This window comes from Pipistrellus kuhlii, unplaced genomic scaffold, assembly GCF_014108245.1.
Source record: "Pipistrellus kuhlii isolate mPipKuh1 unplaced genomic scaffold, mPipKuh1.p scaffold_m20_p_1, whole genome shotgun sequence".
NCBI classification, from domain to species: Eukaryota; Metazoa; Chordata; class Mammalia; order Chiroptera; family Vespertilionidae; genus Pipistrellus; species Pipistrellus kuhlii.
Window position 1 is genome coordinate 6,778,320 of NW_023425404.1, and position 24,258 is coordinate 6,802,577.

At 38.8% G+C, this 24,258-nt stretch overlaps 1 protein-coding gene across 1 annotated transcript in view; it reads left to right on the forward strand.

Annotated features, from left to right (window-relative positions):
* GTF2A1 (general transcription factor IIA subunit 1) overlaps nucleotides 1-6,150 on the forward strand; it is a 40,569-nt gene extending 34,419 nt beyond the window's left edge. The window contains exon 9 of the mRNA XM_036429862.2: nucleotides 1,908-6,150. Within this exon, the coding sequence (XP_036285755.1) occupies nucleotides 1,908-2,015 (108 nt within the window). The 3' untranslated portion in view covers nucleotides 2,016-6,150. The remainder of the gene's footprint in view (nucleotides 1-1,907) is intronic.
* Nucleotides 6,151-24,258: the final 18,108 nt, after the last annotated feature.

Below are 24,258 nucleotides of genomic sequence, written 5' to 3' on the forward strand. Positions count from 1 at the left end.
ATTCAAACTGTATTACACAGCTGTAGTAATCAAAACAGTATGGTATTGGCATAAAAACAGACACATAGATAAATGGAATAGAAAAGAGAGACCGGAAATAAACCCATCCATATTTGTTAGGACAAAATAGCCAAGAATACACAATGCGTAAAGCACAATTTCTTTAATAAATAAATGGTATTGGGAAAACCTATCACACATAAACAAAAACCAACTAAATGCATGAAAGACTTAAGACCTGAAACTGCTAAAAATTCCTAGTTGGTAAGGTCCTTAACATCAGTCTGGTTTTTTATTTGATAAAAACAAAACAAAACAAAAACTAATCAAGTGGACTACATCAAACTAAAAAGCTTCTGCACAGCAAAGGAAATAATAAAATGAAAAGGCAGCCTATTGAATGGGAGGAAATATTTGCAAATCACACATATGATAAGGAGTTAATATCCAAAATACATAAAGAACTCATACAACTCAATAGCAAAAAAACAGTATGGTTTAAAAATGGGGAGATCTGAATAGACAGTTTTCCAAAGAAAATATACGAATGGCCAATTCGTACCTAAATACATCCTGTAATCATCAGGGAAATACAAATCAAAACCATAGTAAGCTGTTACCTCATTAACATTACCTATTAGAAGAAAAAAGAAAGTAATGTGTTGGCAAGGATGTGGAGCAAAGAGAACCTTTGTGCCCTGTTGTTGGTGGAAATGTAAGTTGGTATAACCAACATAGTAAACAGTATGTACGTTCTTAAAAAAATAAAAAATAGAACTACCATATAATCCCACAAATCCACTTTTGGGTATTTTTTCAAAGGAAACAAAAACACTAACTGGAAAAGATGTATGACACCAAAGTTCACTGCAACATTTAAAAAAAAAAAAAATACATTTTAAAAATTGACTTCAGAGAAGAAGGGATAGGGATAGAGAGAGAAACATCAATGATGAGAGAGAATCATTGATCAGCTGCCTCCTGCACGCTCCCACACTGGGAATCAAGCCTGCAACTGGGGCATGTGCCTTGACAGGAATCAAACCTCATAGTTCATAGGTCAATGTTCAACCACTGAGCCATGCGGGGCTGGGCTCATTGTGACATTTTAGCCAAGCCATGGAAACAGCATAAGTGTCCATCAATAGATGAATGGATAAAGAAATGAGATATATACAATATATAATAGCAATACAGATAATGGAATAATATCCAGTCATCATAGAGAATGAAATCTTGCCCTAGCCTGCGGACCAAAGGGTCATGGGTTCGATTCTGGTCAAGTGCACATACCTCGGTTGCAGATTAAATCCCCAGCCCTAATAGTGGATGCATGTGGGAGGCAACCAATTAATGTGTTTCTCACACATTAATGTTTCTCTTTCTATCTCTCCACCTCCCTTTCACTCTCTAATGATCTCATTTATATGTTTAATCTTTTAAAACAAACTGAATTCATAGTTACAAAGGGTAGAATGATGATTGCCAGAAGTGAGGAGTGAGGGATGGGTGAAGATGGTCAAAAGGTACAAACTTCCAGTTATAAAATAAATCGGTGAAGGGATATAATGTACAGCATGATGACTATAGCTAATATTACTGTGATGTATATTTGAAAGTTGCTAAGAGATTTTAAAAATTCTCATCAGAAGAAAAAGTTATGACTGTGGGTGATGAATGTTAAATAGATTTGATTGTGATTATTTCTCAATGTATAAAAATATTGGATTATATGTTTGTTGTACACCTGAAACTAATCGAATGGTACATGTCAATTATATCTCATTTAAAAAATTAATTTGCAAATGCAGTAATGTACAAGACAAAAGTTTTTTGTTGTGTGCATGGGCTTTTTTGTTTGTTCCTTTGTTGTTCGTATTTCTTACATTCTTTATTTGTTTCTTTAGATACACAGAAGTAAAAACAAATGGAAATTTCATCTCAAGGATGGCATTATGAATCTTAATGGAAGAGATTATATATTTTCCAAAGCCATTGGAGATGCGGAATGGTGAAGAGTTGGTTCTTTTCTTTTATAAATAAGATGAAAGAAACTTTAAAAAAAAAATTAAAGTGACAGTTTGAAACTTGGGACATACTTCAACCAAAACTTAACTTCTGCATGTCAGAAAAAGTGCAGTAGAAGCAAAGCTACTGGAACAAAGAGACCTTGACAACACAGACACTACTTCTAACTGGCAAGCCATGGAACTGTAGCACCTGGGGTTGTTGGGGAAGGGGGCATTGGGGTTTTGTGTAGGAAAACCCTAATTGTCCATTTTAAATACAGGTATCTGCCACTGGTAATTAGCATGTAAAGCTTTGTCTATATTCCTTCCTCCACCTTGGGTTCAGTCAGAAAATACTTGTTAGAATGAACTAAAGAAACTTTCCTTTTGATAGATTGAAATGAAACTGCTTATTGTATGTGGTTATATTTGGTAAAAATTGCGTGTGCGCTTTTTACAAGAGGACAAGAATTATGGTGTTGAATTTTAATTGGCTTGTGTAAGGAAACAATTTAGAACTCTTATAATAGGTCTTAAATATTTTTACTTGCTTTTCTCCCTCAGTGATATATACCTCTTACTTCCCTGCTTTATGAAACATCTGTTTAAGAGTTAAAGGAAGTAATCAATGACCACAATTTGGAGACAAAATATGACCCAGGAATGGCTACTTATTTTAATTAGGTTTTCATAATGATTAAACTAAAGTCTCGTCTAAGCAGAATTAAAATGCCAATTTCAGTTTCCTTACAAAAAAGTGTAATTGTTTCTTTTATCCCCATACCTTAAGAAGAAATCATTAAGTGGCTCCTTAGAAATATGGTTTTATTTCACAAAGGTACCATTTAGCTGAAATATACATAAGACTAAATACAGATTTTTTCCCAGTTGGGCTGAAGTGCATGCTTACATGGGTTTAGTCTTTAAGCTAAACATACATTCAGATAACATTCAGTGCATTGACTGAAGTGTTAGGTAGTGGTGAGGACCTGGGTTTTTATTAAACAATTTAATAATTATAAAAGTTTCTTGTCTTTACTAGTAAAGAATTATAAAACTGTTATTTTAATTGAACAGATTTTTAAAAATTTAACTTTGTAATTTGAGGGGTAATTTTGAGGTAGAAGGGTGTGGGCCACTAAGTACATATTTACCTCTTTCATTTGGTGGCCCTTCCAGGCCATTGATAATATTAAATACATGGGGTTTAGTTTGCACACCGGGAAGAAAGCATATAAATTTGACTTTTATTGAAAATAATAGAAACTTAGTATGTATATTAAGAATACATAGCTCTAATTCTGTAAGGGGCTCTAAAATACAATATGGCAGTACTGTGCTCAGTGTGCACGAGTTGCCTGGGAGAACTGTAGGAGCACTTGTCTTCACCTTTGTTCCTACAGCTGATTCTTTTCATGGTTTATCTGGACAGAATTCACATGTGTTTAAACTTTTGTATATTGATTTTTTAAAAGTCTTCCATTTTTATCTTTTATTTGCCTTTGTGTTTCCAGAAGTAAAATAGAAACACTTTAAAGTACATTGCAAAGAAAAACTGTGAGCTTATTATATATTTCTTTTTTTTTTTTTTTTAACACAAATCTTTAAAATTCTCAAAAAGGCTAATTCCCCCCCCCCCCCCCCCCCCTTCCTACCCCACATTACTAACTTGATCCCTTTAACTTATGTTCTGAACTTTGATATAAATGGTGGTTTCTGGCATGCTAGTAGTTAGGTTTTATTAGATGCCATGACTGGTAATACGGTTTTTATTTTTGCTATGTTAATTTAGTTTTTTGGAGGGGAGATTTATTTGTTTACCCGATTACTCTCAAAGCACACATATGTTTGTTTGTTTTATTGAGATTGGGATAAGAGAAGGGAGGGGGTGGAATCACAGAAGTCCTCTTGTTCAGTTGTCCTTCAGTATAGTTGATAGTAGGTTGATATTTACCCAATGAAGAGTCATTGACCTGAACTACCTATAAAAGTTTAGCAGTGCTGCAGTGTTGATTGAAACCTTTTGGCTATCTAGTAGTTATTATGCTACTGAACCTTGTATTATTATATGATATTCAGCTCATGTTTTGGGCCCTCTATGTAGGCAAGCATTCGATATTCATAGTAGAATTGGATACTAGCCTGTTTTTATAATGTTATTTTCAAACATGAAAAACCACTGCTTTCAGAGTGATTCACTTGGGTTATTTTGGAGCAGGAATTAACTATTTGTAGTAGTTGCACCTGTGTATTGCATATTAATTAAGGCACACTTGGCAAATGCTTTTCTTTTACCTGTGAAAATCCTGAGAGCCAGACCAACAACACTGCATACCAAATTGTGCTCTTATGTATCACTGCATTGTGTTCCTTTTTAATCAAATAGCATGTTTTAGTTTTATTATGGTGGCTTGCTATAAGAATGCCACTTGCTTATCTTTTATTGTACTTGAATTCTTAATCATGCTTTTAACATTGTATTTAACAAATCATTTCATTAAGTTCTATAAAAATGTCATTCCTTTGAAAAGGCAAGGATTCCCACTTCAGAATTTTAAAATGAAAATGTTTATTCAAAGAGGGAAAATTGTTCAGACTTGGTTTTATGAAAACAGGTAAAGTTTTCAGAAGAGAAATTGTTTAGATTTGCACAGAAGGTGATGGCACCTTTTATTAAAAAAAGATGAACATTAATCAACAGTGTGAAGGGAAATTTACATAAAATTACTTGATAAAGTGTGGAAATGTGTGCCTTTCAGTATCTGTACTCTTTTTTTTTTGTTGGTGGTCATTGGGATAACCAGACCACATGCATGCCTGAGAGCACAGTTAATTTCTGTGGAGAGCCACATTTTGCTAAAACAACTCTTTAATGTGCAATTAGTTTCTATAATAAAATGTCTGTTATATAAGGGGGATCTTTATATTGGGCTTTTATATTTTTTTAAATGTTCACATTTCTTTCTGTTAATTAAATGCCATCATAATACCACATTTATATTGCCTCTCTTAAAATCAAAGCCACCTTGATGTTCTAGGAATACATCAAGATTTGAGCAGTGTGTATAGTAATTTTGAAGAGCATATTCTAATAGATTCTGGTTTTAGACATCAAGAACATAAAAATATAATAGCTTTTGTATAAAGATTTTCTTTTGCTATAGAGAAAATCAAGGATTTGGTTTTCTTATTTTTTCTGCTTTTTATGGAGGAATGAAAAGGGTTGTCTCCTCTAAGACTAATTTTTGATTATCTTATAGCAATAATGTCACCATTCTTTTCAGAAGATAAATATGCCTTGTGCAGGAAAACAGACATAATTTCCTCTTGGGAGTTCCCTTTATAACTTAACATTTTCTTCCACTTAGAAAATTTCTATTTTTTTCAGATTATTTCATCTTGAACTTTTTTGAGATTTTGTGCAATGTAATATTTTATTGAATCCATCTTTGTACATTTTCATTTTATTTCATTTGTCTGTCTTCCACCTGTCTGAATCAGCTATTCAGATTTTGAATTCATTGGTTAAAAAGTAGTTGCTTTTATATAGTTCCTCATGAGTTTATGTTAAATAGTTTTGCATTTTAATCTATTATGCTATGGAAATTATTCTGAAGTTTATATTTCCCTTTTAAGCCTGCTTTAGTCTATTTTTTGTCATTTTTTATGGTTTAAGGAAGAACACACAAACTTAATATTTTTGTTTGTTTTGAGGAACAAAAGAAACTTTCCTTTTTTAAAGGAAAACTCATTGAGTTATTAGTAACTACTAACTATTAGTAAGTTACTATTTACCTAGCTAATAACTATTTCTATCAAGGTTCCTTAAATCAGTCCAGTATGCGTCAGGGCCACAATTTGGGGGAGGGACTAATCCTTTTTTGCTGTTCTGAGCTACTGTTGTCAACTGCTGTTGTACATACTGTTATGTGTAAGGGCGTAAATATATTTATTATGTTTGTATAATTCATCTGTACAATTGCAGATCAAGGTTGCTCTTCTGTGATATACGGGATATTATGTTTTAAAGAACATCTTGGAATACAATTAGAGAACTTAGTATTTTGATGTACTAAGACCTATTTTAAGTTTAATATTTTACCTTTGCAAAACTTTTAATTAAAGATGTTATTTAAAGTAATGTTGCTTGCTTTGCTTACTAGTGTGTAACGTTATATAGATAACAATAAAAATTATATAGTTTAGAAAGGAAAATGCTTTACATTGTTAATGAAAGTAAATTCCATTTATCTACAAAAGGGGTATCATTATGTCCTATACCTTTAAAATTAAGTAGGATGGGATATCATTCTGAGTTATTAAACTGAACTACAAATGCTAATGGCTTTAAAAAAGAATAATTGTATTTCCCAGCACACAGGAATTTAAATTGGGCTAAATCCTCACCAACAAATTGTTACTAAAATTGATGTAAATATATATTGTATTAAATGAGTATTTTTACTCCAAAGAATAGATACTTAGGATACAATTATTTCAGAATATACTTGTTTTTTTAATTCATCTGTTTAGCTAACTCTTTTAATTCAGTTTGTAAATAATTGCATAATAGAATCAGATTTCTGAGGTCTATATTATATATTGAATATATTTTGTGTTATATTTGAAGCTATTAAATCATTAGCAGGCATTTTAATTATATAATTAATTCAAGTGAAACATTAAGAAGCTTGTCTTTTTGTAATTTTTTATCCTGTTATGGACTACTGTAGGAGACATGCAAATTTTAACCATTAAAAACAATCATAATAAAGATTTTATTGCCAGAAAATCTTGTAATTTTGCAGTTTAATACAAGTTCCTAAGTTGATGATCAACCTTTTTGGCCTTAGTTTTTCTGTCTATAATGTATATGGTTTCAAGGATTAAGTGAGGTATTACATGTATAGCTCTTAGAATGGATTTTGACATACTTAAATATTCAGATGTCACAATTCAGTTATTTACTTAATTTCATAATTTGCATAATATAAAATGACTAGTACAGTTGAAAAAAACATTTAAGTGGTCAAAAATAGCAAAAGAGAATGTGATCTGATCAATAAAGGACTGAAAAATTTGGTTACAACTCAACTAAGCTTGGGAGGTTGAGTTAAGTTAGGAAAGCAGCTCATCTGGCTGCAGCAGTACAGGAAGAGGGGTCATGAAACAGTGTGAAGGCTCTAGGCCTTTTCCTCCCCAAAGTAAACATTTCATACATTATGTCTAAAATAGGTTGAATTTCCCTAAAGTTCAAATTGTAATTGAACTAGAGCATTTTTGCTAATTACTTGATTTTCCCAAATATCAATGGATTCTGCCCGGATTGTTTATGGAAAATACTGAAATATGTATTGTTATTCAAAGAGATTGAAACTCTGGTTACCTCACTAACACTGACCTGAATCCCTCTCCTAGCTGATTACTCGCAATCCTATTTCTGGAGGCAAATGACTTGTGTGTCAACCCTCCTACTTACTAGCCAAGGAGGAAAGGCAAATAGAAATAGTTGCACACCTTTGTTTCTGTTTTGAAATACAGTTTTTCTAGTTAAATAGGAAATTGAGTATAGTAGAGTATATATTAACTAGTTCAACTTACTTTAGTGATCTTCCATGGACCAGAAATTGTGATCAGTATTATTGGAGGATCCAGACATGAATAAGACAGTTGCCACCTTTAAAAAGTAGTTAGGCCCTGGCTGGGTGGCTCAGCTGGTTGGAGCATCATCCCTTGCCAAAAAGTTGTGGGTTCAACTTCCAGTCAGGACATAAAACTAGGTTGCATGTTACCAAACCTGACTTCCTCATAGGGTTGTGAAAATCCTATATAATAAAAGAGTAATATGCAAATTGACTGTCACTCCAACACAAGATGGCTATAGTCACTGGTTCAGGGGAGGGAGTGTGACCTAAGAGTCTTATTTGGTGAATTTCAGGACTCTTGCTTGAAATGCTCAAACAAAAGATCTCTTTCTCAGATTTAAATGAGAAAGTATTGAAGTATAGTAGCCTCCATCTTGTGTAAAAACAGCTGTTTGAAATTCTAATCCTGCTATTTTGGCTTCTGTAAACACTTGCTTAACTAATAGGAAAAAGTAAGACTACTTGCATTATGAGGCCATAAACTATGCCCCAGCAGAGTTGTCAGTGCTGGTGCCAGGCCAGATATAGTCTCACTGCCCTGTCCCAGCACCCAGGACTTTTTCTCAGAAGGTCAGGAAGCCTTGTTCCAAATTTGGAAGACAAAGAGCTGAAAAAGTATAAATAGAGAAGACTTCTACCATGTTGGAGCCCAGAATTTGACAGACATTCTACTTTGAGCACACTAGTGCTAGTGTAAAAAAAAAAGACTCCACATTAATCTGGCTTATTGATTAAGGCAGATTTATAATATAAGAGTATGTACCTCCTATGGCCTCAGCAGCTGTCCTCTGACCTTGAGGAGCATCAAACTTACAATAAAACTGGGAGGCAGAGCAGATGATGGAAAGATAATAGGTCCTTAATGACATCCTATCTAATAAAAGAGTAATATGCAATTGACCACCATTCCAACACACAAGATGGCCATCCCCTTATGGACACAAGATGGCCACCACAAGATGGCCTCCACAAGATGGCCACCACAAGATGGCCGTCACAAGATGGCCAGCAGGGGAAGGCAGTTATGGGTGATCAGACCATCAGGGGAGGGCAGTTGGGAGGAACCAGGCCTGCAAGGGAGGGCAGTTAGGGGCAATAGGGCTGGCAGGGGAGCAGTTAGGCATCAATTAGGCTGTCAGGGGAATGGTTAGGGGGCAATCAGGCAGGCAGGCAAGCAGTTGGGAGCCAGCAGTCCTGGATTCTGAGAGGGCAGTTGGACATCCCTCGAGGGGTCTCCAATTGGAGAGGGCTGAGGGACATCCACCCACACCGTGCACAAATTTTGTGCACCAGATCTCTAGTCCTATATAATAAAGAGGTAATACACAAATTGAGGATCACTCCAACACACAAGATGGCCTTCACAAGATAGCCAGCAGGGGAAGGCAGTTGAGAGGGACCAGGTCTGCAAGGAATGGCAGGGGTGACTAGGCTGGTAAGGGAGGGCAGTTAGGGTCAACCAGGCCTGAAAGGGAGGGCAGTTGGGGGAGACCAGGCCTGTATGGAAGGGCAGTCGAAAGGGACAAGGCTTGCAGTGGAGGGCATTTCGGGGGGACCAGGCTGGCAATGGAGGGCAGTTAGGGGTGACCGGTCCAGCAGGAGAGGGCAGTTTGTGGTGACCAGACCTGCAAGGGAGCAGTTAGGGGTTAATCAGGCTGTCAGGGGAGTGGTTTGGGGGTGATCAGGCTGGCAGGCAAAAAGCAGTTAGGGGCAATCAGGCAGGCAGGCAGGCAGGAGAGTGGTTGGGAGCTAGCAGTCCTGGATTTTGAGAGGGATGTCTGACTGCCTGTTTAGGCCCAATTTCACCGAGGGTCTCATATTGGAGAGATGCAGGCTGTGCTGAGGGACACACCCCCCCCCCCCCAATACACAAATTTCATGCACCGGGCCTCTAGTCTTATAAATAAGCTTGTTAGTAGGTAATTTTTTCTATTTACCATAGATACCGTTTCAAATATCATAGTTATTTTCTGTTTACTGTTATTTTTCTTTATCCTGTTACAACCTCCCCCTCCTCCCTTTGCTTGCCTTCATTTATAGTTGCATCTAATTTTTTGCATTTTTCCCTGGGTGGCTTGGTTTAGGCCCAGGTTATGAGCCTTAAGCTCTTGCTTGCCTAGAGCTAGAGTTGCAGGGGCAAATAAGCACAGCCCTTAGACACATAGTGAAGAATACTATAATGAGAAATAGCCTAGGCTTTGCAAACAGACTGACCCAGGGTCGAACACCAGGAGTACTCACTCTCTCTGAGCCTCAAATCCCTCATCTATGAAACTGATATAGTAATGGTTATCTTGCATCTTCACTGTAAGGTATAGTGTACATAAAGTGTATGGCAATTTGCAAAATAGGCTTTCTGCTTCTACTGGTTTGATCTTCATAGTCTATAGTGGAGGACTTTAGGACATGAAGTGATGCAAATTGGTCAACATTGTACCACAAATTAAAGGTATAGCTAGGTCTCCTGATACCTAGGTATAGCTAGGTCTCCTGATACCCTTTCCCTTGTCCTGAGGCTGGCAGCCTACAGGCAGTGATGGACCCTGGCCATGTTTTGTTGAACTTGTGTGTTAATGTGTATGATGGTTGTTTCTTATTCTTAGTTACAACTCCAGGGTAGCACCTTTCCTTTTCCAACACCAGCCTGCATAGTCATGCTAACTGAGTGAGTTTTCTGGCACTGAGTCGGTGCTCCCATGTGGCAGCCTGCCAGCCCCTCCTCTTGGTTTTAAGAACAAATGCATAATGATTTATAAAAAGATTCCATTCAATTCAAAGCCCAGAAGTTACCCTGTAGGCCTTTCTGTTTCCTGGGGACTTGTCAGTGAGAAGCTGCTGAAAGCCTTGTTGCCTTTTCAAAATGAAAGTAAATTGTATTCTGGAACCAGGAAGGCTATTTGCTTCGTTCTGTTCCTCCTTGTGTGGAAACACTCCTAACAGTAATGAGAGAAGCAGCACAGCTGGCTGCTTTGTTGTTTAAAAATCTCAGGGAGGTCAGTTTAAAGGAGTAATTTCCATTCCTTAATAATCACCTGTTTCTCAGAGTTGTAAAAAGTGAAAAAGCTCAAAATGCCAAAACCTTACACATACCATGGGAAAGGAAAACTTGAGAGGTCTCAAGGGCCATGTGTGTGTGTGTGTTTGTGTGTGTGTTTGAATAGCTGTTCAGAGAGACCATCACATTATTCAGAAGTTAGGCAATTATTAAAAGCCCCAAGAAAATATTTTGTACTGCTCCTTAAGGGGGGGGGGGGTGTCACTAGACTACAAATTCCATTAGAGCTGTGCTGTCTTTTACATTCACAGCAATGTTTCCAGGACTGAACTCTGTGCAGGGCACATAGAAATACAGATTCATAAAATGACTAAATGAGTGAGTAATTAAAAGTGGAATGCTGGTTAATTTGAAGAAAGTAAGGGGTCTGTCTCCTTCATTTTGAAAGGAGCCCACTGACTTTCTTGAGGCTGACAGAACTTCTGTACTCAGATTGGGGTGGCAAAGCAGGGCAGGGCAAGGAGGGCCAGGAAAACTAAGAATTCCACCCAGGTGGGCTTCAAGAGGTGATGAAACAAACTTTAACAGGATGAATGAGGGACTTCTCAGTATACCCTTCCTCTTTTCCTTCCTGCTAAACAAGATGGAGGGAGGGCTCTGCCTTTTTTGCTGGAAGTGGAATGGTGATTTCTCATCTCGTTGCAGAAGACCAGAGAAAACCAAGCAACGCTTAGAGAAATGGAGTTACACATGATGATGATGATGATGATGATGATGATGCACGGCCCCAGAGGAAAATGTCTTTCAAATTCTGAGCTGCAACATGGAGGAAGTCGTCCCCTTTTCTATTTTTTAAGTCCTTTGTCTTCCAAATATGGGGTTTTCTGATCCCCTTTGCAAGTTCTTAAAGAGCCCTATGTGCTGGGGCTTTGAGACCTTAACCAAAGGCCTGGCCTGGCACCAGCACTGATAACTTCATCTGGGGAAAGTTTATGGTCTCTCTGGAATGGGAGTAGTCTTATTTTTCTTATTATTTAAGCAAGCAAGCATTTACAGAAGCAAAAATAGCAGGGTTAAAATTTCAAACAACAGTTTTTATATAAGATGGATACTTCAACCTGCTTCTGCACTCAGAAACAGGAGCCCAAATCTCAAGGTAAAATGGTCAAAATTTGTCATCTTAACCAGTCTTAACTGTGGAGTTTATGGCATTAAATTAATTCATAATATGCTACCCTCACCACCATCCATCTTCAGAACTTTTTCTTACAGAACTGAAACTATAACTTCCAGTTCTTTCACCCAGCCCCTGATAGTCACCATTCTATTTTCTCTCTCTCTCTGATTTTGACTAAGTGGAGTAATGCAATATTTGTTCTTTTGTGACTAGCTTATTTCACTTAGTCTAATGCCCCAGGTTCATCTATTTTGTAGTATGTGTCAGAATTTTAATTACTATAGCTTTTTAGTTAGTTTTCAAATCAGAGGACTTTGAGTTTGAGGGCATGAAATGAAGTTTCAATATCAGTCAGAGGTTTTATATATACATCAGGCCCAGTGATATGACAGTGACTGCCTGGAATGTGATATAAAAACAGTGGCAGCCTTTTGCTAGGTCAGGGCCTCCCCTTGCTCAATTTCTGCCAGAGGCTGGTTTTCTAGGCTTTCATTTCAGTGGCAAACTACTCTACCCTTCAAATCTGTTCACATTAACCAGAGTCTGTTTTTGTTGATTGCAACCAAGAATACTGATAGTACAGCTCAGTTCTTATGGGAATGAGCCACTTTGAACATTGAGCAATAAAAATAAATTTTTATTAATCATGCAATCAGTCTGTTGCATGGCTCAATAGCAAGGTTGCACATCTATGCAGTATTCAAATTCCTCCACATTTATCTATTGGTAAGAGGGTAAACAAGGTTTGATCCAGCAAAACTGTGGAGACAACGAGGCATAGCTTAAGAATCACCTTTTTTTTCCTTCCCCCCTGGGAGTCTTCTGCCTTCATATTAATCCCTTCTTCCTATTAGGCATTCAGTATCCTGTAATCTTCACACTAGATGCACAAAATAGCAGTGTATTTACATGATTAATATTATTGTTCATCAGTATCGGTTACAGTTGTGCTTGGATGACTAATTATCCTTGATCATAAGAGTTTCAGTTTGATTATTTATTGTGGCATTCACGCATTGAATATCCATATGAGTACCATGACAGCTAGACCCAAAATCCAACCGAATCCAGTCTTGGTGGAGTGACAGGGTGGGAGGGCTGGCAGAGTCTGGTCAAGCTGCCTCCACCCTACCATAGCTGCTCTCTGTTGGCCAAGTTGGGATTTACTTGGATGAGGCCATCTGTAGGAGTTGGAGGTGGTGGTTCCACAGCCTATTGCTATCTCTCTGTTCTAGCACAAGTCTGCCTGCACTGGGCCCGTCAACTCCAAAACTTCTCTTTTCCTAGTGTAAACATGTATCAGGACCATGTGCCCTATCTTGAGGCGGCACTTAGTTTGTAGGTTCTACATTCTAAGTACTGTGTGTGTGATGTGGACTGAAGCTATTTCCATGCTCTCCAAACTCACTCTCTGACATGTTCCATATATTCTGGAGCCTCCCCATAGGATTCTGCTTCCCATGAGCAACAGATCTCATGTGGGGAGTTCTTGTTCTTAAATAAGTAGGCCGTTTAAGATGGAAGAAGATATGTGGCCACTTTTATAGACAAAGCTCTTAGTGCGGCAGAAGAAAGTTTTGGAAATACAGGTTTTGTGGAAGGGAAAGAGACTAGGAGTGGATGTTTCTTGAGTGCCAAATGCTTTGCCTGATTTTTTTAAATTCTCACACCAGCGTGGAGAGCATTTATTTTTAGCTTCCTTTTTACAGATGGTTGACTGGGCTTTATGGAGGTCAAGTAATTTGCCTAAGATCATCTAAGTGAAACAATAGTAAAGCTTGGGCTGGTTGGCAGAGTGAGGCCAAGATGGAATTAGGATGAGCTAGGTCTCCCCATCTTCTCGGATTGCAGGAACAAATGGTTTCCACCTTTAGCTACACCTGTGGACAGGTGCATGGTCCCTGCAGCAGCCTGGTCTTCTGTTTCTATTCACAGGAGGCATTCTGGGCACACTTCTGACTCTTCACTGCCTGTACTCAGCACTCTGAAAAAAGACACTGTCAGGGAGACAAACAAATACAGCGCTGAGTCGCGATGGTAAGATCACCCTGGAGAATGGTTCTGTGCTGACTTCGGGATCAGCAAAATGGTCAATTATGGCTTTTTCCTCCACCAATAGTGTGAAGTTAAATGAGTTAAAGGAAAAGAGTGTTTTCAGAAAGAAATTACCTATATTTGTTTGCCTGAGGGAGAGCTGTCTACCTTCAGTTCACACCATTTCTTTGCATGTTTATTCCTGAAAGAGAGTTCCCTAATGCAATCCGAGTGCAATCTGGCTTTTGAGAGTTTCAGGGTGTAGCAGGGAAGGAGGAACCCAGAGGCTGATGGCCTGGGATCATTGAAAAATCCTACTTTCATTTTTCAATTTAGGTGCATGGGCATAATGGCCCTGACTCTAGGTAGCACATATTATGCAGCAGAGACATGCCCAGGGCGGGCTCAGTCTAGAGATCAGGAGGAAGGGGAGGACTGTTGACAGAGAATGTTAAGATCGTAATAAAGCTGATTGAATATGGTGTGTTTTTATTCCTACCACAGACCAGTTATTCCAAACAATGTCAATGATAAAACACTTCCCACAAGAAATATTTTTTGGTGTAAATTCTAATTGACCCAAGTACCACAATTAGTGTTGAATTTTAATAATAATATATTTGTTAGCTTCACTCATATTGCATATCTTTTTAAAAAAAACCATTTTTACACTTTCCGCGTTTCACAGGAGTGAAATGAGACAATCACAAAAATATAAAAGATTGCGTGAGACCACTGATAGAAGATCTCAAAAAGAGTCCAGTTCAGCCCGGCCAGAGTGGCTCCATGGTTGAGCAACAACCTATGAACCAGGAGGTCATGGGTTCAATTTGTGGTCAGGGCACATACCCAGATTGTGGGCTAGATCCCCAGTAGCAGATGTGCAGAAGGCAGTCAATTAATGGGATTCTCTCTCAGCATTGATGTTTCTATCTCTCTCTCTCTCCCTTCCTCTCTGAAATCAATTTAAACAAACAAAATTAAAAAAAGTAGTCCATTTCATAGAAACAGAAAATAGAATGGTGGTTACCAGAGGCTGGGGGAGGGAAAATGGAGAATTATTGTTTAAGTGGTAGAGAGTTTCATTTTTCCAAGATGAAAAAGATCTGGAGCTTAGTTACACATCAACATGAATCTACTTCAGAAACACTACTGATCTGTGTCTTAAAAATGGTTGCAATGGTAAATTTTATGTTTTTATCACAACAAAACAAATAATAAACATTGTATTCAGTTTGGAAGTTAGTTTGGACAACCCTCAGTTACACAGTTAGACCCTAACACGTTTTTGTTTCAAGAGTAAACCACCACAGATTCAGAATTGTTCATACTCATGTAGAGCTCAGTTTATGCATCCAGTTCTTGTGATAAATTTCTGTGTTTTTTTATTTAAAAAAATGAATATTTTTATTAACTTCAGAGAGGGAAGGACAGGGAGAGAAAGATAGGAACATCAATGATGAGAGAGAGTCATTGAGCATTGCTTCCTGCACACCCTTTCCTGGGGATAAAGCCAACAACCCAGGTATGTGCCCTGACCAGGAATCCAACTGTAACCTCCTGGTTCATAGATGGATGCTCAACCACTGAGCCATGCTAGTTGGGCTATTTCTGTGTTTAAACAGGAGATTAGAAAGGAACAGTTGCAGTACAACAATTGTAAGAAAAAAAATAGAATTTAGTTATTTAATCATAAGAGGCCTGGTGCATGAGTTTGTGCACAGGTGGGGTCCCTTGGCCTGGCCAGTAATGGAGGTGATCAGAGCAGGCCTGCCCAAGGGGTGGGGGGTGGACAGCGGGAGGTTGGCAGGCTGCTGAAGATTGGCTGTGGGAGCACACTGACTCCCACGGGGCAGCTCCTGCATTGAGTGTCTGCCCCCTGTTGGTCAGTGCGTGTCATAGCCACTGTCCAGTGGTAACAGTCACTTAGGCCAGTGTTTTTCAACCTTTTTTGGGCAAAGGCACACTTGTTTCATGAAAAAAATCACGAGGCACACCACCATTAGAAAATGTTAAAAAATTTAACTCTGTGCCTATATTGACTATATATAAAGTAATTCTCTTGAATAGGAATCAAATAAACACAAAGAAAGTATTTTATAATTACTTTATTATGAAATATTAAGTAAACAAAATAGTGAAAAATTATAAAATTCTTGTCTTGTCTGCACCTACGGCACACCAGGCAACATCTCGCGGCACACTAGTGTGCCGCGGAACAGCGGTTGAAAAACGCTGACTTAGGCTTTTACATAATATATAGAGATAGCCTTCAATGTGACCACTGGGGATTTTTATTTGTGCTTGAATATAAAACAGTGAAACTACTAATTGTGAAGTGTGACCATTTTGTTTGGTTCTTCAGAGGTGATAGCAGGAGGAGGGGGCATAATTCATAAAATGGGAAGAGTGAGTCCTTAAACTGCTGCCTTCTTCTTAAAGATGCTGAGGCGTGAGGGAGTCACTTTGAGGAATGTGATCCTAGGAAGATGGATGCCACAGTGTCTGTCGGGTTGGGGCTGTAACTAGGCGGTAGGGGAAAAAAAAAATAAAAAATCAATGGCCCTTTATTTCTGAAGCACCTTAATGAGTTTCAGATGTCAAAAAGCAGGCTTCAGAAGGTAAAGAACAGAACCTAATTCCGGGCCCTCACCTTGCTTGGCTGTGTTTCTGTTTCCCTGGCCTGTGAAGCAGCCCAGAGCAATTAGTATCATAATATGCTGGTTAGAGAATGACCTCTAGGATGAGGGGCATGGGACCCCTGTCAGTCCCACTTGTGGACAGCCGAGGAGGAGTGCCTTCCTTGCTTCAGCCGTGCAGCCTTCAGACGGAGAGAGTGTGTCCTGGTGGGGAATTGGGGTCTGACACCCAGTCACCTGTGAGTGCTTTGAGATGCCCCGATTCTTTTTTTTTCTTTCTTTCTTGGAACTGACAATTACAGTAAATTTCAAAAATCTGAGCAGCAATGTGCATTGTGTTTCGTGAAAAAACTACAGAGGACAGGGTGGGTGCCCGGCCTGCTGCCCATTTGTATTCTGGCCCAGGCCGCGCAGTAAATAGAATCCAAACAGGGACTACAATCCACCCGGGACTGCACGTGGAGCCGTGTCTTGCAGGATCCCGCCGGCTTGGCGGTCTTGTCACAGACCAGGGAGGCCTCCCAGTTGGTGGTGTGGGTTCCCGCCCCGCATCCCTGTGGGGGTGGCAGAGGTGGGCCACCCCGATTCTTTGGCAAGAGGAAAGGGGAGAAACATTTTCAAGCAGCTCCAGGTAGGAGACTGTGCCTCGTGTCTCAGCTCGCCCCACTTAAGGCGCCCTAGCCTGTTTGCTCAGTGGATGGAGCTTCCGCCTGCACACTGAAGGGTCCCAGTTCGAGTCTGGTCAAGGGCACATGCCCAGGTTGTAGGCTCGATCCCCAGTAGGAGATCAGCCCATCAATAATTCTCTCTCATCATTGATGTTTCTATCTCTCTCTGAAATCAATATATTAAAAAAACAAAAAGGACAAACAAAAAAACTGCTTAATGTCCTCCCTCCTATTTTTGTTCCACTGGTTGACAATGACCCTTCAGCTTGGCAAGCTGTTGACCTTATCCACTGGCCTGATTGACAGCTGGGCTGAGGACAGTGAGGCAGGCGTGTTTCATTAAGGTTCTCTTTCTTTCCTGCCAGAAAGGTCATTCAGATCTGGCAAGGAACAGGGGAGCTTTGGCTTTAGGTCATGGTAACCTTCCCCACATTTGGGAAAAAGCATATCTCTTGCCATGTTTTGACTCTGCCGCTGGGCCTGCCAGATCCATTTTGGATTACAGTTGAAGGGCCCTCCTGTCCAGCAACTGGAGTGACCTAGGACACAGGTGGGAGCCTAGATGAACACAAATACAGCATGTGGCTAGTGCAGGGGCCCTTTGACCCCAGTGTGGAAGCACGTGTATTTGACTCAGGGGAGACCCTCTTGTGCTTACTTTACACAAAGGAAAAATGAAAAGTCTCCCTCATGAAATCAAGCCGAAATTCAAGTTGGCCAAGGAGTGAGGCCTTCCACAAGAGAGGGGATGTGAACTTTAAAGCTTCAACTTGTATTCTTTCTTCTCTATTGCCAGCCTTGGAAGGCAGGGGATTGATTTTGATAAGGGAGTTGATATACATTACGGTTGGTAGATTTCATGGCTGGCTAATTGGGATTAGCCTAGTTACTGGGTGGCCCAGATTCAGAAATAGGAGTAGGAGCTTCCAGAAAGATCATGTAACTGGCTCTGCTTCATGAAATCTTAGGTATCATCAAGATAGAGCTCACAGCTCAGTACAACAATATTTGATATGCAAGTGTGGCTTTCATAGAAGGCCACGTTACCTACGGAAGAGCCAGCTGGTAGGGCTGAACAGTCAGTGTCCTAGCTAAGAGAGACACAAAGACAGAGCAACTGGCAGGAGAGCTAGAAAGGTCCCCAACAAAGGAAGTTGGCGAGTGCCTCTGGGACCATAACCAGAGCTTTCCTTTCCTTCACCAGCCCTCTAATCCTATGTGCCAGGCATGCTGGTTCCTCATCTTCATGGTATCATGGTAACTTTCCTCATGCATATGACTCAGTCTGGAATGCCTTCCTCACCACCCTCCTGTATTTTTACTTTGGAAATCCTACTCATTTTTTAAGTTCCTGCTTAATGGTGACCTTATTAAAGACCTCTCTACCCCACCAAGCAGAATCCTGTAGGCCAGCAGTTCATAGGTCCAGCAAAGCCTAGAATATTTGCTCACTGGCCCTTTGCAGGAAAGGTTGGCAATCTCTGCCCTAAACCTGTACTGTCCACTAGGGGGCCCAGGAGCCCCCGGTGACTATTGCACACATGAAATGTGCCCAGTGCTACTCAACAAGAGAATTTTGAATTTTAACTAATTGAATTTCAAGTTAAAAAACCAATACTCATTTAACACCTAGAGAGGTGTTTTGGGAAAACTTTTAAATCTGTTTAGAATAACTTGGGTATGCAAACCTATTGTATTTTTTTTTCAACTGTACATTTCATGAACTTGGAATATGGGTCAAGTTTTTCTGAAGAAAACTTGGTTTCCAAATAGGAAAGTGACATAAGTACCCACTGACTTTTGAAGACTTAGAAGTAAGAAAAAAGAATGTAAAATATCTCAATACTTTTTATATTGATAACATGTCAAAATGATCCTATTTTGTATATGTTGGATTCAATAAAGCATGTTATTAAAATTAACTTTACTTTTAATGTGGCTACTAGAAAATTTACAGTGATGTAGTGACTTGCACTATATTTCTTTTGGGTAGCATTGTTTTATACTAACATTCAGATATTTTTTGTAATAATTTTTATACTGCTGTGAACACATCTGTCTTCCTCTCTAGGTGTTAAGTTTTTTAAAGACTGGGATGAGTGTGTGTTTTGCTTTGTTTTTAAATCTCTGACTTACAAATCTTGCATGTAGTAAGTACTCAATAATTGAATGAGTTGAGCCAGAAAGTTTCTATTCAAATGCTTCTTACTGGCAGTGGATGGCCACTTCTCTGAGTTTTTATAAGGAATTTTAGTAATCTCCAGGTGTTTTAGATGTGTAACTACAAGAGCATCCTTACTGTAAGATTGATCCCTCAATAAATGAACTTCTTTCAGAGTAAAGGGTGTGTTCTGGAAACTTTTCTCATGTCTATTAAAAAAATATATAAGGCCATCTATAATTTCTAACACAGACCATAATTTTATTGTAAAGCAGGTAATTGCCAAATAGGTAAGCTATGCCAGATATGCTGTTATATTTGAGAGGATGCATTTTTTTAGGGCTTAGCAGAGGAATGACCTGATCTGACTTGAGTTTTAAAAGGGCCATTCTAGCTGATCAGTTGAGAATATACCAGAAGTTGGCAAATTGTTCTGTGAAGGGCTGGAGAGTAAATATTCCAGGCTTTGCGGACTGTGCATCTCAAGACGATTCAGCTCTGCTGTGGTGGCACAAAAATAGCTTCGGACAGTGTGTAAATGAATGACTAAGCCTGTGTTCCATTAAAAATCTATTTATAGACATCAACATGTAAATGTTATATAATTTCCTTGTGCCTTAAAATGCTCTTCTTCTTTTGATTTCTTTAATCATTTAGCTCTTAGGAGGTACAATTTTGGGTACAATCATTTAGCTCTTAGTGGGCTCAGTTTTGCCAGTGGGCAGTAGTTTGTCAACCGCTTAAATAGACTGTCAGGGTCCCTGACCAGTTTGGCTCAGTGGATAGAATGTCAGCCTTCAGACTGAAGGGTCCTGTGTTCAATTCTGGTCCAGGGCATGTACTTTGGTTGTGGCTTTATCCCCAATAGGGGGCATTCAGGAGGCAGTTGATCCATGTTTCTCTCTCATCCATGTTTCTAACTCTCTATTCCTCTCCTTTTCTCTCTGTAAAATCAATAATATATATTTAAAAATAATAGGCTGCCAGGGGACAAGAGAAGAACAATGGAGACCATTTAGTAATCCAAGGAAGAGAGCTGACAGTAATCCAGACCAAGATGATAGCAGTAATGGTCTAAGAAGTAGTTATTTTCTAAATATATCTTTTGAAAATGAAGCCAAAAAGGCTTGATTTGGATGTGGGGTGTTAGAGAAAGAGAAGAATCAAGAAAGACCTCATGATTTTGGTTTGAGTATGCATTGCTGTCAATCATGATGGAGAAGGCTGGAGGTGAAATGGGTTTTGAGGTAGAAGGTCAAGAGTCTAGTTTTGGACATTTCGACTTGACAACGTCAAAGTGGAGATGGTGAGGAGGTAGATGGATAGACAAGTTTGGAGTTTAGAGAAAGGTCTGTTCTGGACATATGCTTTTGGGAATCGTGACAAAGAGATAGTATTCGAAGACTGCATGAGATCACCTAGGGATCAATGTTGATAGAAAAGACTGAAGAACCAAGGACTAGACCCCAGGGTATCACACCATTATGAAGTTGATACAAGGAGAGAAAGCAGCAATGCCCACTGAAAAGCAGCAGTTAGTGAGGTAATTGTGGTCTTTCTCTGGAAGCAAAGGGAAGAAAGGACATTAATGAGGACATAGTGAACAATGGACCAATACTGCTGATAGATCAGGTAAGATGAGGGCAGAAATGTGACCACTGGATTTAGCAACATGGACTCCTGGATGACTTTAATGAGATTGGTTTCCATGGAATTGTGGGGTGGAAAACCTAGTTAGAGTAGATTTAAATGAGAATGGGAGGGACACAATTTGCAATAGTGAGTAAAGGCAACTCTATTTTTCTTAATTTTGTGACAAAGGAGCTAAAGAAATGATGGGGGAGAAGTGGAGTCAAGAGGATATATTTTTTTTAAAAAACATGGGGGGAAAAATGCAATGTTTCTATGCTATTTGGGTACCAACAGAGAAGGAGAATCCACAGTATGGCAACTTTATTATTTTACAATAACTTAAGAAGGAAAGTTTAAACTCCACTTACTAGAAAATTGGCATCCTTGTCTATAATTATCAAAGGTTAATAATATACAGATAACATAAAAACTCTAATTTAGTTAGAATAACTACCTATAAAACTTTTTTATGTTTAATTGAACTATTTTATTTGCCACTTTAGAATTTGGAAGAACTTTTTTTTTTTGTGATAAATTGTATGACCCAATTCTTTAAAAAAAAAAAGCTGAGCTGACACCCGGGGCACATGTAGGAGTGGACCAATGGCTACATAAATGGGTGGAGCAACAGGTTGATGTTTCTCTCCCTACCTCTCTCTCTAAAACAAACATAATTTTTTTTTTTTTTAAAAAGAACCTGAGCTGATGCCTAATTTTCCTCTTTATTAAATTTTCTTATAAACAGAAGCATTTGATATTATTTCACTGACCATAGAACTATCATCATTAGCCTTATTTACCAGTAATTTTATTATCAACAAAGTGATGATAATTTGTTCTTGAAAAATGTTTCTATACGTTAAGGCCAATTCCAATTTCTTCACTTTGTCCCGTTCTCCTCCTTCTTAGTTACTTCACAGAAAGCACAGAAGAAATACGATCTATTAGAAAACAAATCAGTTGTCAGCTTCCAAGTTTCCACTTAGCACTTAGTTGACAGCACTCAGAGAGCTTTGTAATTGGATTGCCAAAGTAACAGAAATAGTTATTGGGTTCTAGCTGAGATATTCCAAAAGCAGTTTCTAAACATCTCTGTGGAATTAAGACCAACATTTGATAATTGGATTTTCCAGCCTGTTGGTGTCTCCCTAAACTCCGTCTTTGAATAAATGGACAAATTGAGCTTTATTTTTCAATTAATTATCATTTAAATGAGAACATTTTTTAATACATAAGAGTACTTTGTATAAGACAAAACTGAGGATTGCCTTAGCATGTTTGAGAAGGTTCATTCAATAAAACCTAAATCCTAGATGGTATGGCTCAGTTGGCGCATAGTACAGTACACTGAAAGGTCATGGGTTCAATTTCTGGTCAGAGCACATACCTACGTTGCAGGTTTGGTCCCTGAGGCAACCAATCGATCTTTCTCTCTCTCTCTTTCTCTCTCTCTCTCTCTCTCTCTCTCTCTCTCTCTCTCTCTCTCTTTCTCTCTCTCTTTCCTTCTTCTCTCTAAAAATCTATAAACATATCCTCAGGTGAAGATTTAACAAAAATCCTCAAGCAAGTAGGTGAATTAGATGCTTCTGGACTTTTCCTTGAACCATTGATTTTATTGTGGTTGTTATTAACATATCAAAAGCTAAGAATCCTTCCCTGGATATGTGGACAATACTCATTGCTCCAAGAGGCACTCATATAAGTATGAAATTAATAGCCTCTGCATTTCCTTTTCAGCTATCTGGTGTGCCACTGGATGAACCTGAATGAGGGTGGTGAAGGATTGAGAAAAGACAGACAAGAGAATGAAAGCTGGGCCTCAGTGGGATGCTGTTTCTGATGCCAGTCTATGAAGGTGATTCTTGAAAAGGTTCTGAATATATCTTAGATGCAGCATCAACTGCCACTGACCCCTTCCCCCTTTTTAATGGTGGCATGAGAGGCACAGGCATGTGATTTTTAGGATTCAGAGAGGGGTAGAATAGCATGAATGGTTAGAGATGATATTGGGATTAAGACAGGATGGAATGGTTGGTTTAAGTTGAGGGTCTTCCAGATGATAGACAGAGTGTGGCTGCAGGGTGATTGAGTTTGGAGGCAACTCACGGGTACCTTGTAGGCTGGGTGGTCAAAGAGTTAAAGAAACAGAAGAAAATACTCTAATTTCTCTAAGTAATGCTCCCACTAGCGGCTCAGCTGCACTAATTAAAATGACATCAAATAGCAACTTGGATGTGTGGGAGGAACTCTGAGTGCCAGAGGTGTGTGCTCACTTTTTCCCCTTCTCCACATGGGCCTGCAGATGGTGAAAACAGGTGTGATGTCAGCCATCTCCTCTTTCATCTGGATGGTGGCATCAGTTGGTCAGGGTATCTCATTTCGCCAACATTTGTTGAAGCTATTACTACTTCCCCTCATTCTTCTGTCAGAGTGCTTAAGGAGAATTTTGAGAAATATCTGGGCCTAGATAGTACAATGGTTCTCTTTGTTATTAATAACAAATCCTAGGAGTCCCATATTCCCACAGATCCACAAATCACTTGCCATTGGCATCCAGATGGACATTATCTAAATTTGACCACTATCATTCCAGAAGCCTTTCCACTGTCTGGGGAACTTAGGAGGAATCTAATGAAATTTAAGCCTGGGATTTGCTATAAAAACAAAACCAAAAAACAAAACCAAAAAACAAACAAACAAAAAACACTGATGACACTATACTAGTCTTGTTTTTCTCAAACCTTTACCTCATCTATTTAATATGGTCCTTGCTGAGAAACTTTTAAGTGTAATTTATTTTTCTCAAATGTCTGGTAATTGTATATTTATATTTATGAATGAAGATTGAGGATGGTTAAAGTGAACAGATGTTTTATATTTTCTTCCTCAACACACCTTTCTCTGACAGAGGGCAGTGATGATGTCTCTGTGTCAATGCCTGGGCTTCCTTTTGTGATGTGAAAGCAGGAAATGGAAAAGTGGCCTGGATTTCTTGCCCCTTGTCCTCTGTCTCAGACCAGGAACTTAGCTCTATCTATACCAATCATTCCCGGTTTCAAAAGATCAGTTTCTTTATTTAAAATTTTATTTTTTATTTTTTATTGATTTCAGAGAGGAAGGGAGAAGGAGAGAGACAGAAACATCAATGATGAGAGAGAATCCTTGATTGACTGTCCCCTACATATTCCATACTAAGGATTGAGCCCACAACCCCTACATTTGTCCTGATGGGGTATCGAACCGTGACTTTCTGGTTCATAGGTTGACATTCAACCACTGAGCCATGCCAGCTTTGAGA